Below are 15990 nucleotides of genomic sequence, written 5' to 3' on the forward strand. Positions count from 1 at the left end.
CAAGCAGAGGCTGGAATTCAGATCAATAGAGCACTTGTTTGGTACATATAAGGCCCTGGTTTCAAACCCCAGTACCATAAAAAGTAAAAACTAAAATCAAAAATAAGAATAAGTTAAGCACAATTGTTCTTATTGAAAGAAGAAAGTTTTATGGGCTGGAAAGGTAGCTAAGTGGTAGAGTAATTGTCTGACATGTGCCTTGCCCTCATGTGGTACACAGACATTCATGCAAGCAAAACATTCACACACATGAATAAAACACACCACAGTGAAAGAGAATGAGAGCAACCACAGAGGGGAGGTTAGCTGGTTCCATAAAAATCTGTATAAATCACTAAGCATGGTGGCCTGTGCTTATAACCCAAGCACTAGAGTGACTGAGGGAGGAAGACCAGTGAGTCCAAAGTCAGTCTAGAAATCACTAGGAGACACTATTTCAAAATGAATCTAAAAACAAGTGAAACCTGAAAGACAAACTGTTCTTTGATCTTCACATGTGAACCATGACATGTACACATACATACATGTGTATACATGCACACATACAAATCAAGTAATTAAATATAATAAAAATGTTTTAAAAAATCTCACCTTGAATAGGTAGAAATAAACTTGTTTGGTATCTGCATCTTCTTCTTTGTGGACACAGGTAAAGAGGTACTCCACATCCAACACGATCCCCAAGAGTCTGTTCATTTCCTCCTCTGACGCATCCTCCAAGTGGGAAACATGAGCAGCTTAAGGTGAGACCAAGCAAGAGGTGTAAGACTCAAGAGACATCATCCCCAGTAAAACAGACATGCCTATAATCCTGACACTTGGTAGGTTGAGACAGGTGGAACACTAATTCCAGGCAAGCATGAACTATACAAGATCACAAAAAACATAAAACAGTGGTGTTGTGTGCTATTTTGTCTGTGTTCTGACAGATAAAGTTTGCTTGGGGTCAGAAGGTGGAGCTGGTCACTAGTTAACCATAGAGTTCTAGAAGTACAGAGAGTAGACAGGAAGTGATAAAGTAGGGCAAAGAGAGAGGATCTTGGCCCTTTAGGTTGGAGGAACAGTAGAGGTGGCTGCTATGCTGCTTCTCTGATGCTTCAGGTTTGTACCCCTGGATTTGACTCCTGCTTTTTATTGTTAAGATTACTTAGATCCATGCCTCACCTAGTGTTCAACATGGGGCACAAAAGCAAGAGATAGTCACTTATCACTGGCTGTGCAACTAACACAACTGCCACTGATGGCCACAGGTGCAATCACAGATGCCAGAACCAACTGGCTTCGTCTCCCTTGCCCCAAGCACTCTGAGAGAGTCGGATTTTTCTGTTGCAACCTCTCTACAGCATTTTCCATAAGCACTTGGGCTTCTAGCACCACCGGAGTTATCCCTCACCACCATAACACTCTTCCTTCAGGCAGCTCCTGCCACACATGCTTCTTTCTTCTGTGTATGTTTTTCAGATGACTAGCTCCCTCTCCCCAACCCTGTGAGATGCAGGTTTATCCTGAATCCTTCCTTGGGCTGCTGCCACACTAGGTGGCTGCCCTGACAGTCACTGGGGTTTTTACTGTTATTGCAACCATCAGACACTCTCAACCCACAGCTAGACACCAGCAGCTGCAGCTGTCCTCAGCCAGGCTGCGCACCACCTGTGTTCTCCACTTAGACATGCTACACAGCAGCAAGACAGTCTCACACTTCACCACCTATAGCAGCAGATTCGGTAATACAATTGGGAATTTCTAAAAGAGGGGGTGGGAACTAGTTTTAAAAAATAGTGTTTTTTTCCCACATTAAAAAAAATGAGAACCACTATTATAATGAAGGGAATTAGGTCTCTGTGTGATTACACAACCGACGGCTCAAAATGAACCATCGAAATGAGGGGATAATTAACTTAGAAGGGATTAATGTAATGTCAACTATAAACATCATCTATTTGATAATTCTTGTTTTATCACTAAAAACAGTTGGTTGATATGAGTGCCAAGAAAAGGTTAATAGAGAAAAAGATGCCATTTTGACTAATAAATTACAAGCCTTAGAAAAATTTACTAAAACAAATAATAGAGATATTCAGACAAAGATAGAGGCATTTAAAGGAGAACCAACCTCACCATTAAATTATAAAAATAGTCCAAGGTTATCCAATCACCTTACAGGAACAACTGCCGAATGACAGTTATCCCCAAGGCTATATAAGAGCAGACTCTTAAAAGGGAAACTCCCTAAAGTTAGGGTTGGGGCAGGATTTTGTTTTTTTGTCTTTCCAGGACAATGAAGGCATCCAACTAAGGACTCTGAAGATCACTAGACAAGCAAGACATCTGAAGAAAAAGAACGAATCATCCAGAGAAAATGTTCCAAGAAAAAGAGTAAATTGGTTTATTGGTATATCATTATCTACAACAGGAGAAAACTTCATGTATCTTCCCAAATGTTTGTTTATGCTGTACTCTATAAACATATAATGCAAATGGTCTTTTTGTAGTTTCAGTTCAGTTAAAAATTAAAGTTGTCTTTGGAGTCTAAGTGTGGCTCTGTCCTTCTCTAAACCCAAGCATGCTTGTTTAAAAAGAAAAATCCAAAATTGCTATCTCATGTCAGAAGAGCTAACTGTTATAGGATAGAAGAAAAACCAAAATTAAGGTATTATTCTATTGCCAGTAATCTAACAATTCTTTGGCTTTATTTTAACTCTAAAACTTTTCTTAACGTATAAATATTATCTCAAAATCTATAAAATTAATAAATAAATATACATTTTAAACTTTTTGTCATGATAATAATGGTCATACAGGGGCTGTGGCGGTGCATGCCTTTAATTCCAGCACTCTGGAGGCAGAGGCAGGTGGATCTTTGAGGCCAGCCTGGTCTACAAAAGCTAGTTCCAGGATAGGCTCCAGAACTACAGAGAAATCCTGTCTTGAGAAACCAAAAGAAAAAAAAAAAAGGTCATATAGAAAACTTAATCAATTCTAGAAAAAAGTTTCATCTGGCTTTCTGTACAGGATTTCAGGTTTGAGTCTCTATCAGGTAGCTAGGAATTAAGTTTTTGTACTCTTGATATATATAACAAATTATAGGCCTTTTTACCTCTCTGAGATCTGCTACATATATGAAGAATGGTTAGTTATAGTTTTCCATTATTATGATAAAGATAAAATAGATATAAATATTGTAACTGTAATTCTTACTCAATAACTGTTTTGTTATATGTAATTTTACTATGTTAAAGTGAAAGCCTTTCTTTTTTGTTTAAATAGAAAAAGGGGAAATGATGTAAATGGACCTTCTGTTATGTGTTATTTTCATTGGTTAATAAAGAGACTGCCATGGCCCTCTGATAGGACAGAAAATTAGATAGGCGGAGTAAACAGAACAGAATGCTGGGAAGAGAGCAATGAGGCAGACGCCACAGAGCCAGCCACCAGGTCAGACATGCTGAATCTTTCTGGGTAAGCCATCACCTCGTGGTGCTACACAGATTATTAGAAATGGGTTAATCAAGATGTGAGAGTTAGCAAGTAACTAACTCTCTAGAGATAATGGGCCAGGCAGTGTTTAAATGAATACAATTTGTGTGTTGTTATTTCCGGGCTAAGCTAGCCGTGTTCGGGAGCCGGATGGGACGAAAAGCAGGCCTGCCCTCAGCTCCTCACTACAAATGGCGCCCAGACGTGGATAACTGAATCCACAAAAAGCCTGAGAAAGCTTGGGAATGAATAGAGTAAAGCATGGTTTCTTGGTAGCAGCAATTTCTCGGGTCTGCTCTGCTTGCTAGAGGCAAGCAAGCACTCTCATCTAAGAGAGGCTTCCTGACTCAGCTTTAGCTGCAAAATCCTGCAGCTCTTTTAAGAAGGTCCTGCCATGAAATACTTAAACGGTGTTGATCAAAAGCTGAACGCATGCTTTTCGGTTTTCAGCTGTAGCAGGAAAAAAGCTGCACTGTTTTAAAATGCTGTCTTTCTGGGCTGCCCTGCCAGGACAATCTCTGACTGTTTCAGGCAGGCAGTCCGACTGAGTGTGGTCTGTGAGCAGAATGCTGCAGCTTGCTTGCTAGCAGGGACCTTGAAACGCCACAGAGTTGTAGCAATAAAATGGCTTCAGCAATACCTCTGCCATGAGGCTGGAAAGCTAAGGAATGGCCTAGATCCAGCCGTCAAAGCCAGGGTTTTAGACTCATGTGGTCAGAAAAAGAGAGAGAGATACAGTAAAGAGAGGTTCAAAGATGAAGAAAACCTCTAAATGGTTTACTATGTGTTAAAAATATATGCAGGCTAAAGGTTAAAGTCATTAAAAATTAAAAAGAAAGAAAGGGAGAAATAGGGTGTGGTGGTACACACCTTTAATCCCAATGCCTGGGAGGCAGAGACAGACAGGTCTCTGAGTTCAAGGTGTGGTAGCATACACCTTTGAACCCAGCACTGGGGAGGCAGAGATGAGGGATCTCTGTGCAGCCTGGTCTACAGAGTTATACCAGGACAAAGATATACAGACAACCTGTCTCAAAAAGTAAAAGTAAAAATAAAAGAAATAGAGGTTAAAATAAAGCTGCATAAAGATGGAAAATACACAGAAAATCTTGATACTGTATGCTATTATACTCTCTTCAAATTGTTTGAATGCTGAGGAAGGAGCAACAGCTGCTAAAAGACTTTTGTTTATAAATGCTGCTGAACTAATCCAAGATAGGTATTTTGAAAATACCTTGACTTCAGAATTTAGATCTAAGCATATGGTACTTTGGAAAGGAGGTTCTTCTTTTGTCTTCACAGAGGATGAGACCCTGTGGATTGCTTCCATCCCAATATGGTATGATAGAGTATGCCCTCCTGAAAGGTTGCTGTGAACACCCTCAAAAAATTACTTCATTCAACTGCCAACTGAGATGAACCTGGCAGACAGGTTATACCATGAAAGACCTGAAGTTTGGAGAGAAATAACTACACCCATATTCCCAAATATTGTTTATAAATGTTCTTTTACATTTAAAGGGGAATATGATACAGATATGAATAATTTGCATTGGTATGGATATCAAAACTCAAGTCAAAAGGTATGTTACTTTGGAGAAGAGATTTTGCCTTTGTTTCCACAGAAAATGAGAGGCTGTGAATTCATTCTGAGTTAAGAAAAATCAGGTTCGAAAAAGGAAGACCACCTGAGAAATCTCCAATAGGAACTGATGGCCCAGATGACAGAGTTCTACATCCAGAACAGATTCGAGACTGCCGCCTGAGATGATTAAGACTCACAGGACACTTTAGTCAGGACTTGATTATAACTCTAAATTTTCTTTAGGTCCCCATAAGATCATCAGCGCCCCCAACCAGCAGGAAGTAGCCTGAAATACAATGCCCACATTCCCAACAAATGGACTATGGGTATTTTCCTTTGTTTAAAATAAAAAAAAAAAAGAGGGAAATGGTGTGGGAGAATTGTCTGTATTCTGTCAATCATATTTTAATAAAACGCTGATTGGCCAGGCAGGCAGTATAGGCAGGAAAGCCAGACCGGAAGTAGGGGTGGAGCAAAGAGACTGGGAGTATTCTGGGAAGCAGGAAGCTCCCTCCACTCCTGCACAGACCACCGAAGAGGCAGCATGTAACTTGCCCAGCTGAGAAAGGTACGGAGCCATGTGGCTAAAGTAGATAAGGATAATGGGGTAACAAAAGTTGTAAGAGTTAACAAGATACCTGACCTAATGGGCCAATCAGCATTATAACTTATAGAGATCTCTGTGTGATTGATTCTCTGGGACTTACCGGCTGTGGGGTACTGGGCGGGACAGAAACCCCAACAAGCTGGCCCTCATATTACAAGTTAGAGCTGGAGAGATGGCTCAGTGATTAAGAGCACTGACAGCTCTTCCAGAGGACTGGGGTTCAATTCCCAGCACCCACATGGCAGCTCACAACTGTCTGAAGATCCAGTTGAATAAAGTTAAATAAACCATAAAAATATTTAAAAAAACAAAGAAAAACTAAATAAACAAAACAAAATAAAAAATAAGTGAAAACCAGTGCTACCCTTTCATTGAGATATTGGCTCATCTGTCAGTCCTCTGTGGGAAGGCAGGACACTGAGCTGGTACTCCTGGCTCAGTCCAGTTGCACCATCTGATTTAATTTCCTCTCAAGACTACGGGAAAAAAAATAAAATTTTAAGTTTTCTACAGTGAACCATGACCATGCTTAACAGTGACCTTTGAAGTCTTCAAAGGGAGGATGGAAACCCACAATGATGATTCTACTAACTCCTCTAAGCTGACAAACACCACACAAAGACTGACTTTGGACTACAAACTGCTCAGGACAATATCAAGATGGCTAGCTGAGATGGTCCAGTCTCATAGGTCACACTAGCCAGGACTTGAGATAAGCCCTGCACTTTTCTACTACACAGAGACCAAAAAAACAAATGATACAGCTGGCTCTTCCAGGAGTTGACAATTATCAAAATTTTTTCAGGGTCCCCAAAAGATACCATCACCCCCAGACAACAGGAAATAATTTTAAGAACACAATGACCACATTCCCAAGAGGTGAGGTAGGCGATTTTTGGTCATTCAAATGGGTTATGGATATCTATCATTATTTATGGGGGTGGTTGCTACAAGTTGTTATTGGTAAAAATCAGGGAAAAAAACTGAACAAAGGAGATTAGATTCAGGGATCTTGTTCTGAAAAAAAAGTGGGGATATAGAAACGATAGGATAAATGGTAGATTATTGAATCTACTTTTAAATTAAAAGAACAAATATTACTCATATATTTTATATGATATGTATTTTTTATATTGATACAAACTTGAGTTATTTTTGTTATACCAAATATATGTTTCTACTCTTGTTTATGATTTTTGCATCTGATATGAATTTAGGGTTATTTTTGCACATAGATGTTTAAGGTGTTGTACCTACATTACTCACTTAACAATGTAATGTAAATTTCTAGTCCTTGAAAGTTTTAATACAAACTTTTTAGGATAAAAAAAGAAATTCTGCTTATTAGTCAACTATTACAATCAAACTTGCAGTCATTTTAGGTATGTTTGCAAGGCCAAACAGTAATATACTTTAGATAGACAGTTGGTCTTCAAACAATTCAGAGATCTACAGAAAATGGCATTTAAGATATTTTAAAAACATAGGCTCTTTTATTTAATGATGATGAGACATGCTTGCTCCTGGAAGCACAAACCAACTTCAGAGAAGATGATGGGCACTGAAGAGACTCCTATGGAGTTTACTATCTATGTGGGAAAAGACTCTGGGGAAAAAACAGATGACAGTATGCTGTCCAAATTAGACAAGCAAGATATATATATATATATATATATATATATATATGAAGGCGTAAGTCACAGACAATCCCACACCAGTTTGGAATTATGATTAATAGAATGGTTATTTAATCAAAGGGGAAAAAACTTACAGATTACCGTCCCAGACAACAGCCCCTCTGTGCGAACAGGAAAGGAGTCTACGCTGGAAGCGGAGCCGGAAGCCAAAGAGAGAGTGGAGGACAGCCGCTGCTTTTTTTAAAGGGAGAGAGACCACGCCCCAATGGGCTGGTAACTCAGTGGCGATTGGCTGAAAGAGCAGAAGGAGCTCCCGCAGCATCTCCCCCTTTTGTTTAAGTAAGAAAGTTCTAAGCCTACTACGAAATCATATACAATAAGTACAAACCTATGAAATTATATACAATAAATACAAATATCCTATTCTAACTAGCTTAAGTCTTGTATAACAAATAACTTGGCCAAGTCATGAAAGGAAAGTAACTACGTTTATATAATCTTCAATCCCATCGAAGATCTGAGAAGGGAAATAATGTTACCTGAGTAATTGGGAAGTGCAATCAAACAACTTCCAGAACATGTAACAAATCACAGAGACAACTGGCTACCTGGGCAAACACCCAAAGTCACGTTTGCAGCGTTGAAGCAACCAACTTTGGCTAAGGCCTGACGTAACTGACATACCATTTTCAAAGGCAAGAAACTTCAAAACTATCTTACCCTGTCTTGGTAGGATATGACAGTCCTGTTTTATCCATTTACGGATATTCTATAACTCTGTCAGTAGTTGAGGTATGAGCATTTCTTTACCCAAAGGCCAGTTCTGCCAAGAAGAAAGGCTCCAGGTAGAGTGTCTTTGGTGCTTAACATTCTCTTGGGAATAGATCGGTGTTGCCAGGAGCGATTGTGTCTCCCTACCACAGAACTCTGAATTAGATTAGCTAATTGAATTAGCTGTAGAAAAAGGCCATTTTCTACAGCTCTTTGAAGAGGTTGAAGATTATCTATCTATACTGAATATAATCTCTATGTATCTAAAGAACCTGATTAGTCTAATTATAAATGACAAACTTAGTTGACTGTTGATCTATATAATTCTCAATATGTATCTAACTTAAAGACTGAGATAATAAACAACTGTGCAATAAATGAGGACAACGTGACCTCCAAATATAAACAATGTGCAAGTATACATTGCAATATGGTAAATATATATCAGTACATAAAGCATGCATATATAACAGGATTGCCACACACTACCAAGACAAGGTAGGACAGCTCTTCAGAATTTCCTGCTTCACAGAAAAGTCTCTAAGATATTCTACGCCTGTGGGCCAAAGTTGGATGGCCCAACATTACAAAGGAGCTTGAGGTGACTGTCCAAGCAGTCAGACGTTTCTCACCTTTCTTAAGTTTGGAAGTTGTTTGCTCTGTACTTACTGTTACTCACATAATATTATATCCTACTTAGGTTTCTGATGGAGTTGAAGACTAGATAGTTATAGTTAAAGCTTTTTTTTTGGTTAATAAATTCAGAAAAGAAACTCACAAGAAAGGTGTAAAGTACGTAAGGTTGAAAGACATTAAGAGAAAGTTCTGGGTTGATAAACCAAGTTGGGATAGAAACTGAATTAGGTTCTACACTTTGGAATGCTCAAGAGAGCATAGATAATGGAGCATTTTCTCTGACTTTGTCAAATGTATATGGACTAGACATTGTTAATGTAATTACTGCCTGTATATATTTGGATATAATTATTGTATTTATTGTATATAGTTTTATTAGGTTAGTTAAAACCTATGTCTTTAGCCTGGTGGTGGTGGCACGCATATTTAATCACAGTACTCGGGAGGCAGAGGCAGGTGGGTCTCTGTAAGTATGAGACCAGCCTTTTCTGCAAGAGTTAGTTACAGGAAAGGCACCAAAGCTACACAGAGAAACCCTGTCTCGAAAAACAGGGTTTTTTTATTTAGACAAAAAGGGATAATATTGTGTGATATTTTGTTTTTGTTCTGACAAATAAAGCTAGCTTGGAGCCAGAGGGTGGAGCTAGTCACTAGTTAACCATAGAGTTCTGGAGATTTGTGTAGCGAGGAGACCAGAAGTGATAAAGAGGGATGGAGAGAGAATATCAGCCTATTTTTGGACTGAAGAACCCAAGAGGTAGGAAGCAACTGGCGGCTGCTCCTCTGCTTCTCTGATCCTTTAGGTTTCCACTCTGTGTCTGACTCCTGGTTCTTACTGTTGAGGTTAATTAGATCTATACATCATAGTGGAGCCAGTCATCAAGATGTTTCACCAGGGGACCCATTTGCCACACAAGTCTGATGACCCAAGTTCAATCCCCAGAATCCACACTGGAAGGAAACAACAGACTCCTGAAAGTTGTCCTCCGACCTCCTCACAAGTGCTATGTCATGTTCACACCTACATGAACACACATGCACACAATAATAAGTAACCAAATATGGTGGCTTTCAGTGAGTTGGCTCAGTGGATAAAGGTTTTTACTGTTCAGATTGAGAAACTTAGTTCAACCTTCTTATCTCACACAGTAGGAGATAACCAACTCCAAATAATTGTCCTCTGGCTCCATAAGCACAGTATAGCACACACTCGAATACACAAGTACACAAACACACACACAATAAAAATAAATTACTGAGGCGCCATCGACTGCAAGCTCAGAGGAACTCTGAAGCACAGATTGCAACTACACAGAGTGGACTAAGAGGTGAGAGATCAGTCAGTCAACTGGGAACCCCACTCTGTAGGCATTCAGACCCAGGGCAAAACCCCAGGCCCCTGCCCCACCTGCATCAGCTTCACTAGCGAGCCAGTAGGCAATCTTCCTGCAGGTAGGCTGCTTCAATACACCCCCATCCATCAGACCCTGTAAGCTACAAGGCCCACTCCACACTCAAGCCCACCCATCCCCTGTGACCTCAGAGAAACTGAAGCACAGGTTGCAACTGCACAGAGCAAACAAAGAGTGGGTCAAGAAAAACCTCAGCAGCTCCCTAAGACACAGACAGCAACTGCAAGGATTGGAACAAGACGTAAAGACATTGTCAGCTCCAACAGAGGAAGAAATTGATAGGCACCAATGCAAAAATTCATTCAAAAATCTTAAAAGCAACCTGGTAATGTCAGAACACAGTGGTCATACAACAGGAAGACCTGATGATCCTAACCAAGAAGAAGCAGAAGAAAATGATCTAAAAGATCTTTATGAAGATGACAGAGATTCTTAAAGAGAAAATGAAAAAAAATCCCTAAAATTATTGGAGGAAAAGGTAAAGAAAAACTTGGAAGAAATCAATAAATATCTTAAAGAAAGACAAGGAAGCAAAGAAAAAGCAATCAAACAGGTGAAGGAAACAGTTCAAGATTTGAACACTGAAAGAGGCAATAAAGAAAACATAAAATGAGAAAATTCTGGAAATGGAAAATCTGGGTAAATGAACAGGAACTACCAATGCAAGCATAACCAACAAAATACAAGAGATGGAAGAGAGATTCATAAATGTTGAAGGTACTATAGAGGAAATAGACTCATCTATCAAAGAAAATTCTTAACACAAACATCCAGGAAATCTCAGACACCATGAAAAGACCAAATCTAAGAATAATAGGGATAGAGGAAGTAGAACTCCAACTCAAAGGCAGAGAAAATATATTCAACAAAATCATAGAAAATAAATTTCTAACCTAAAGAATATGCCTGTGAAAGTACACGAAGTTTACAGAACAACAAATAGATTGGACAAAAAAAAAGTCCCCTCACCATATAATGAAAATGCAAAACCTACAAAATAAAGAATATTAAGAGCTGCAAAGAAAAAAAAAGCCAAGTAACATATAAAGGCAGACCTATCAGAATTACACCCAACTTCTCAATGGAAACCACGAAAGCCAGAAGGGCCTAGATAGATGTGCTGCAGTCACCAAGAGATCCAGGATGCAAGTTCAGACTACTATACCCAGCAATACATATACTTACCATCAATGGAGAAAACAAAATATTCCATGACAAAACCAAATTTAAGCAATACTTATCCACAAATCCAACCCTACAGAAAGTACTAGAAGGAAAACCTCAACCCAAGGAAGCTAATGGCACCAGCAAAACACAGGCAATAGATAACTTCCCACCAGCAAACCCCAAAGAAGGAAAACACTCGACCACTACCAATGAAAAATAACAGGAATTAACAACCACTGGTCACTAATATCTCTTCATATCAATGGATTCAATTCACCTATAAAATGAAATAGGGTAACAGAATGGATACAAAAGCGGGATTTATCCTTCTGCTATATACAAGAAACACACCTCAACCTCAAAGAGAGACATTACCTCAAAGAAAAAAGAATGGGAAAAGATTTTTCCAATCAAATGAACTCAAGAAACAAGCAGGTATAGCTATCTAACAAAATAGACTTGAAACTAAAATCAATAAGAAGAGATGGAGAAGAACATCTCTTCATACTCATCACAGGAAAAATTCGTCAAGATGAAGTCTCAATCCTGAATATTTATGGTCCAAATACAAGAGTACCCACATATGTAAAAGAAACATTACTAAAGCTTAAATCGCAAATCAAACCCCACACGCTAATAGTAGGACACTTCAACACCCAATTCTCACCAATGGACAGGTCAACCAGACAGAAACGCAACAGAGAAGTAAGAGAACAGATATCATGACTCAGTGGACATCTACAGAACATTTCACCCAAACACAAAAGAATATACCTTCTTCTCAGCACCTTATGGAACCTTCTGTAAAACTGATCACATTCTCAGTAACAAAGCCAACCTCAACAGATACAAAAACAATTAGAATAACCTCCTGTATCTTATCGGATCTCCATGGTTTAAAGTTAGAATTCAGCAACAACATTAATTACAGAAAGCCTACAAACTCATGGAAATTGAACAGTGCTCAATTAAATCATCCCTGTATCAAGGAAGAAAGACAGAAAGAAATTAAATACTCCTAGAATTCAATAGGATACTGAGAAAGCAGTGATAAGAAGAAAGTTCATAACACTAAGGCACTTTATGTATAAAGAAAGTGGAGAAATCTCACACTACTGACTTAACAACACACCTGAGAGCTCTAGAACAAAAAGAGGCAGAATCACCCAGGAGGAGGAGAAGACAGCAAATAATCAAATTGAGGGCCGAAATCAATAAAATAGAAACAAAGAAAACAACACTGGTGTAGGAGGTTCTTCTATCTATGTGTTGCTTTCATTGGTTAATTAATAAAGAAACTGTTTGGCCTGATAGGTCAGAACATAGGTAGGTGGGGTAAATAGAACTGAATTCTGGGAGGAAGAAAGCAGGGTCAGAGATTGCCGCCATGGAGCCAGCCGCCAGGTCAGACATGCTGAATCTTTCCTTGTAAGGCACCACCTTGTGGTGACATACAGATTATTAGAAATGGGTTGAATCAAGATGTGAGAGTTAGCCAGTAAGAGGCTAGAGCTTATGGGCCAAGCAGTAATTTAGTTAATACAATTTCTCAGTGATTATTTCCGGTGTAAGCTAGCTGGGTGGCCGGGATGAAAAGCAAGCCCTCTCTCAACACAATACAAAAAAAAAAAAAAAAAATCAATGAAACAAAGAGCTGGTTCTTTGAAAAAAATCAACAAGACAGAAAAACCCTTATCTAAACTAATCAAAAGGCGAGAGAGAAGATCCAACTAACAAAATCAGAAATGAAAAGGAGGCTATAACAACAGACACTGAGGAAATCAAGAAAATCATTAGGTCATACTACAAAAACCCGTATTTCACAGAATTAGAAAACGTAAAGGAAATGGACAATTTTCTGGATAGGTATTACATACCAAAATTAAATCAAGATCAAGTGAACAATAAAATAGACCTATAACCTGCAAGGAAATAGATGTTATCATCAAAAGCCTCCCAATTAAAAAAAGTCCAAGGCCTGATGGTTTTATCACAGAATTCAACCAGAAATTCAAAGAAGAGGTAATACCTATACTCCTCAAATTGTTCCACATAATAGAAACAAAAGGAACATTGCCAAATTCTTTCTATGAGGCTACAGTTACCCTAATACAGAAATCACAAAGACTCAACCAAGAAAGAGAATTACAGACCAATCTCAGTCATGAGCAATGATGCAAAAATATTAAGTAACATAGGGGCAAATTGAATACAAGAACACATAAAAAATCATCCACAATGATCAAGTTGGCTTCATCCCAGAGATGCAGGGATGGTTCAACATATGAAAATCTATCAATGTAATACACTGATACATTGTAACACATTGTAATAAATAAACTGAAAGAAAAAAAACATATTATCATCTCACTAGATGCTGAAAAAGCATTTGACAAAATCCAACACCCCTTCCTGGTAAAGTTCTTGGAGCGATCAGGCATACAAGGAACATATCTAAACAAAATTAAAGCAATATACAGCAAGCTGACAGCCAACATCAAATTGAATGCAGAGAAATTCCAAGGGATTCCACTAAAATCAGGAACAAGTCAAGGCTGACCACTCTCTCCATTATCTATTCAACATAGGTCTTGAAGTTCTGACTAAAGCAATAAGACAGGAAAAAGAGATCAAGTGGATACAAATTGGAAAGAAAGAAGTCAAACTTTTGCTATTTGCAGATGATATGATAGGATACATAAGTGACCCCAAGAATTCTACCAGAAACCTCCTACAGCTGATAAACACCTTCAATAATGTGGCAGGATACAAGATCAACTTTTAAAAAAAAATCAGTAGCCCTCCTATATATGAATGATAAAGAAATTGAGAAATACATCAGAGAAACATCACCATTTACAATAACCACAAATAACATAAAATATCTTGGGGTAACACTAACTAAACAAGTGAAAGAACTGTTCAACAAGAACTTTACATCTTTGAAGAATGAAATTGAAGATCTCCCATGCTCTTGGGTAGGTAGGATCAACACAGTGAAAATGGCAATCTTCCCAAAAGCAATCTACAGATTCAATGTAATCAAAAACAGCACAATTCTCCACAGACCGCAAAAGAACAATACTCAACTTCATGTGGAAAAACAAAAAACCCATGATAGCCAAAACAATCCTGCATTAAAAAAAAACTTCTAGAGGCATCACCATTCCTGACTTCAAACTCTATCTATAATATCTACAGTAATGATAATAGCCTAGTACTGGCATAAAAACAGACAGGTTGACAATGAAATCAAACTGAAGACGCAGCTATCAATCCACATGCCTATGAATATCTGATTTTTGGCAAAGAAGATAAAATTATACAATGTAAAAAAAAGCATCTTCAACAAATGGTATTGGCATAACTGGATGTCGGCATGTAGAAGAATGCAAATAGATCCATATCTATCCCCATTCACAAAATTCAAGTCCACATGCACTAAAGACTTCAATATAAATCTGATCAGACTGAAGAGAAAATGGGAAGTAGCCTTCAATGCATGGGCACAATAGACTACTTCCTAAATATAACCTCAGTAGCACAGATATTAAGAGCAACAATAAATAAATGGGACCTCCTGAAAATGAGAAGCTTCTGTAAGGCAAAGGACAGTTAATAAGACAAAAGAGCTGCCTTCTGAATGAGAAAAGATCTTTACCAGTTCCACATCAGACAGAGGACTGATCTCCAAAATATATAAATAACTCAAGAAATTAGACATCAAAATATCAAATAATCCAATTTAAAATGCAGTACAGCCAGGCCAGCACTTGGGAGGCAGGAGAATCTCTGTGAGTTCAAGGCCAGCCTGGTCTACAAGAGCTAGTTCCAGAAAGGCTAAAAAAAGCTGCAGAGAAACCTTGTCTCCAAAAACCAAAAAAAGAAAAAAAAATGGGGTACAGATCTAAACAGAATTCTCAACAGAATGGCTGAAAGACACTTAAGAAAATGTTCAACATCCTTAACCATCAGGGAACGGGAATTCAAAACGACTCTGAGATATCATCTTACACCTGTCAAAATGGCTAAGATAAAAAACACTGATGACAGCTTATGCTGGAGAAGATGTGGATAAAGGAAACACTCCTCCATTGCTGGTGGGAGTGCACTTGTACCACCACTCTGGAAATCACTATGGCAGTTTCTCAGGAAATTGGGAATCAACCTATAGCAAGGCCCAGCAATACCACTCTTGGGCATATACTCAAAGGATGTTCAATCATACTACAAGGACATTTGTTCAACTATATTCATAGCAGCATTCTTTGTAAAACCAGAACCTAGAATCAACCTATATGCCTGTCCATTGAAGAATGGATAAAAAAAAAAAATGTGGTTCACAATGGAGTACTGCTCAGAGGTAGAAAGCAATGACATCTTGAAATTCGAATGCAAATGGATGGAACTAGAAAAAAACATCCTGAGTGAGGTAACCCAGATCCAGAAAGATGTGCACTGTATGTACCCACTCATAGGTGAATACTAGCTGTAAAGCAAAGGATAAGGAACCTATAGGCCACGACCCCAGAGAAGCTAAGTAACAAGGAGAACACTAAGAGAAACATAGATAGATTCCCCTGGGAAGGAGAAATAGACAAGATCTCCTGACAAAATTAGGAGCATGGGGGTGGGGAGAAGAGGGAAGGTGAAAAAAGAGGAGGAAGGGAGAAAAGGAAGGGGAAGGAGAACTAGAGG

The 15990-nt window shown here is 38.5% G+C and overlaps 1 protein-coding gene across 1 annotated transcript in view; it reads right to left on the minus strand.

Annotated features, from left to right (window-relative positions):
- Window positions 1-15990, minus strand: part of Kat2b (lysine acetyltransferase 2B) — a 128247-nt gene that overhangs the window by 68938 nt on the left and 43319 nt on the right. The window contains exon 3 of the mRNA XM_085679374.2: window positions 592-737. Coding sequence (XP_085535500.1) covers window positions 592-737 — 146 coding nt within the window. The remainder of the gene's footprint in view (window positions 1-591; window positions 738-15990) is intronic.

This window comes from Myodes glareolus, chromosome 18 (genome assembly GCF_982192425.1).
Source record: "Myodes glareolus chromosome 18, mMyoGla1.1, whole genome shotgun sequence".
Classification (NCBI taxonomy): domain Eukaryota; kingdom Metazoa; phylum Chordata; class Mammalia; order Rodentia; family Cricetidae; genus Myodes; species Myodes glareolus.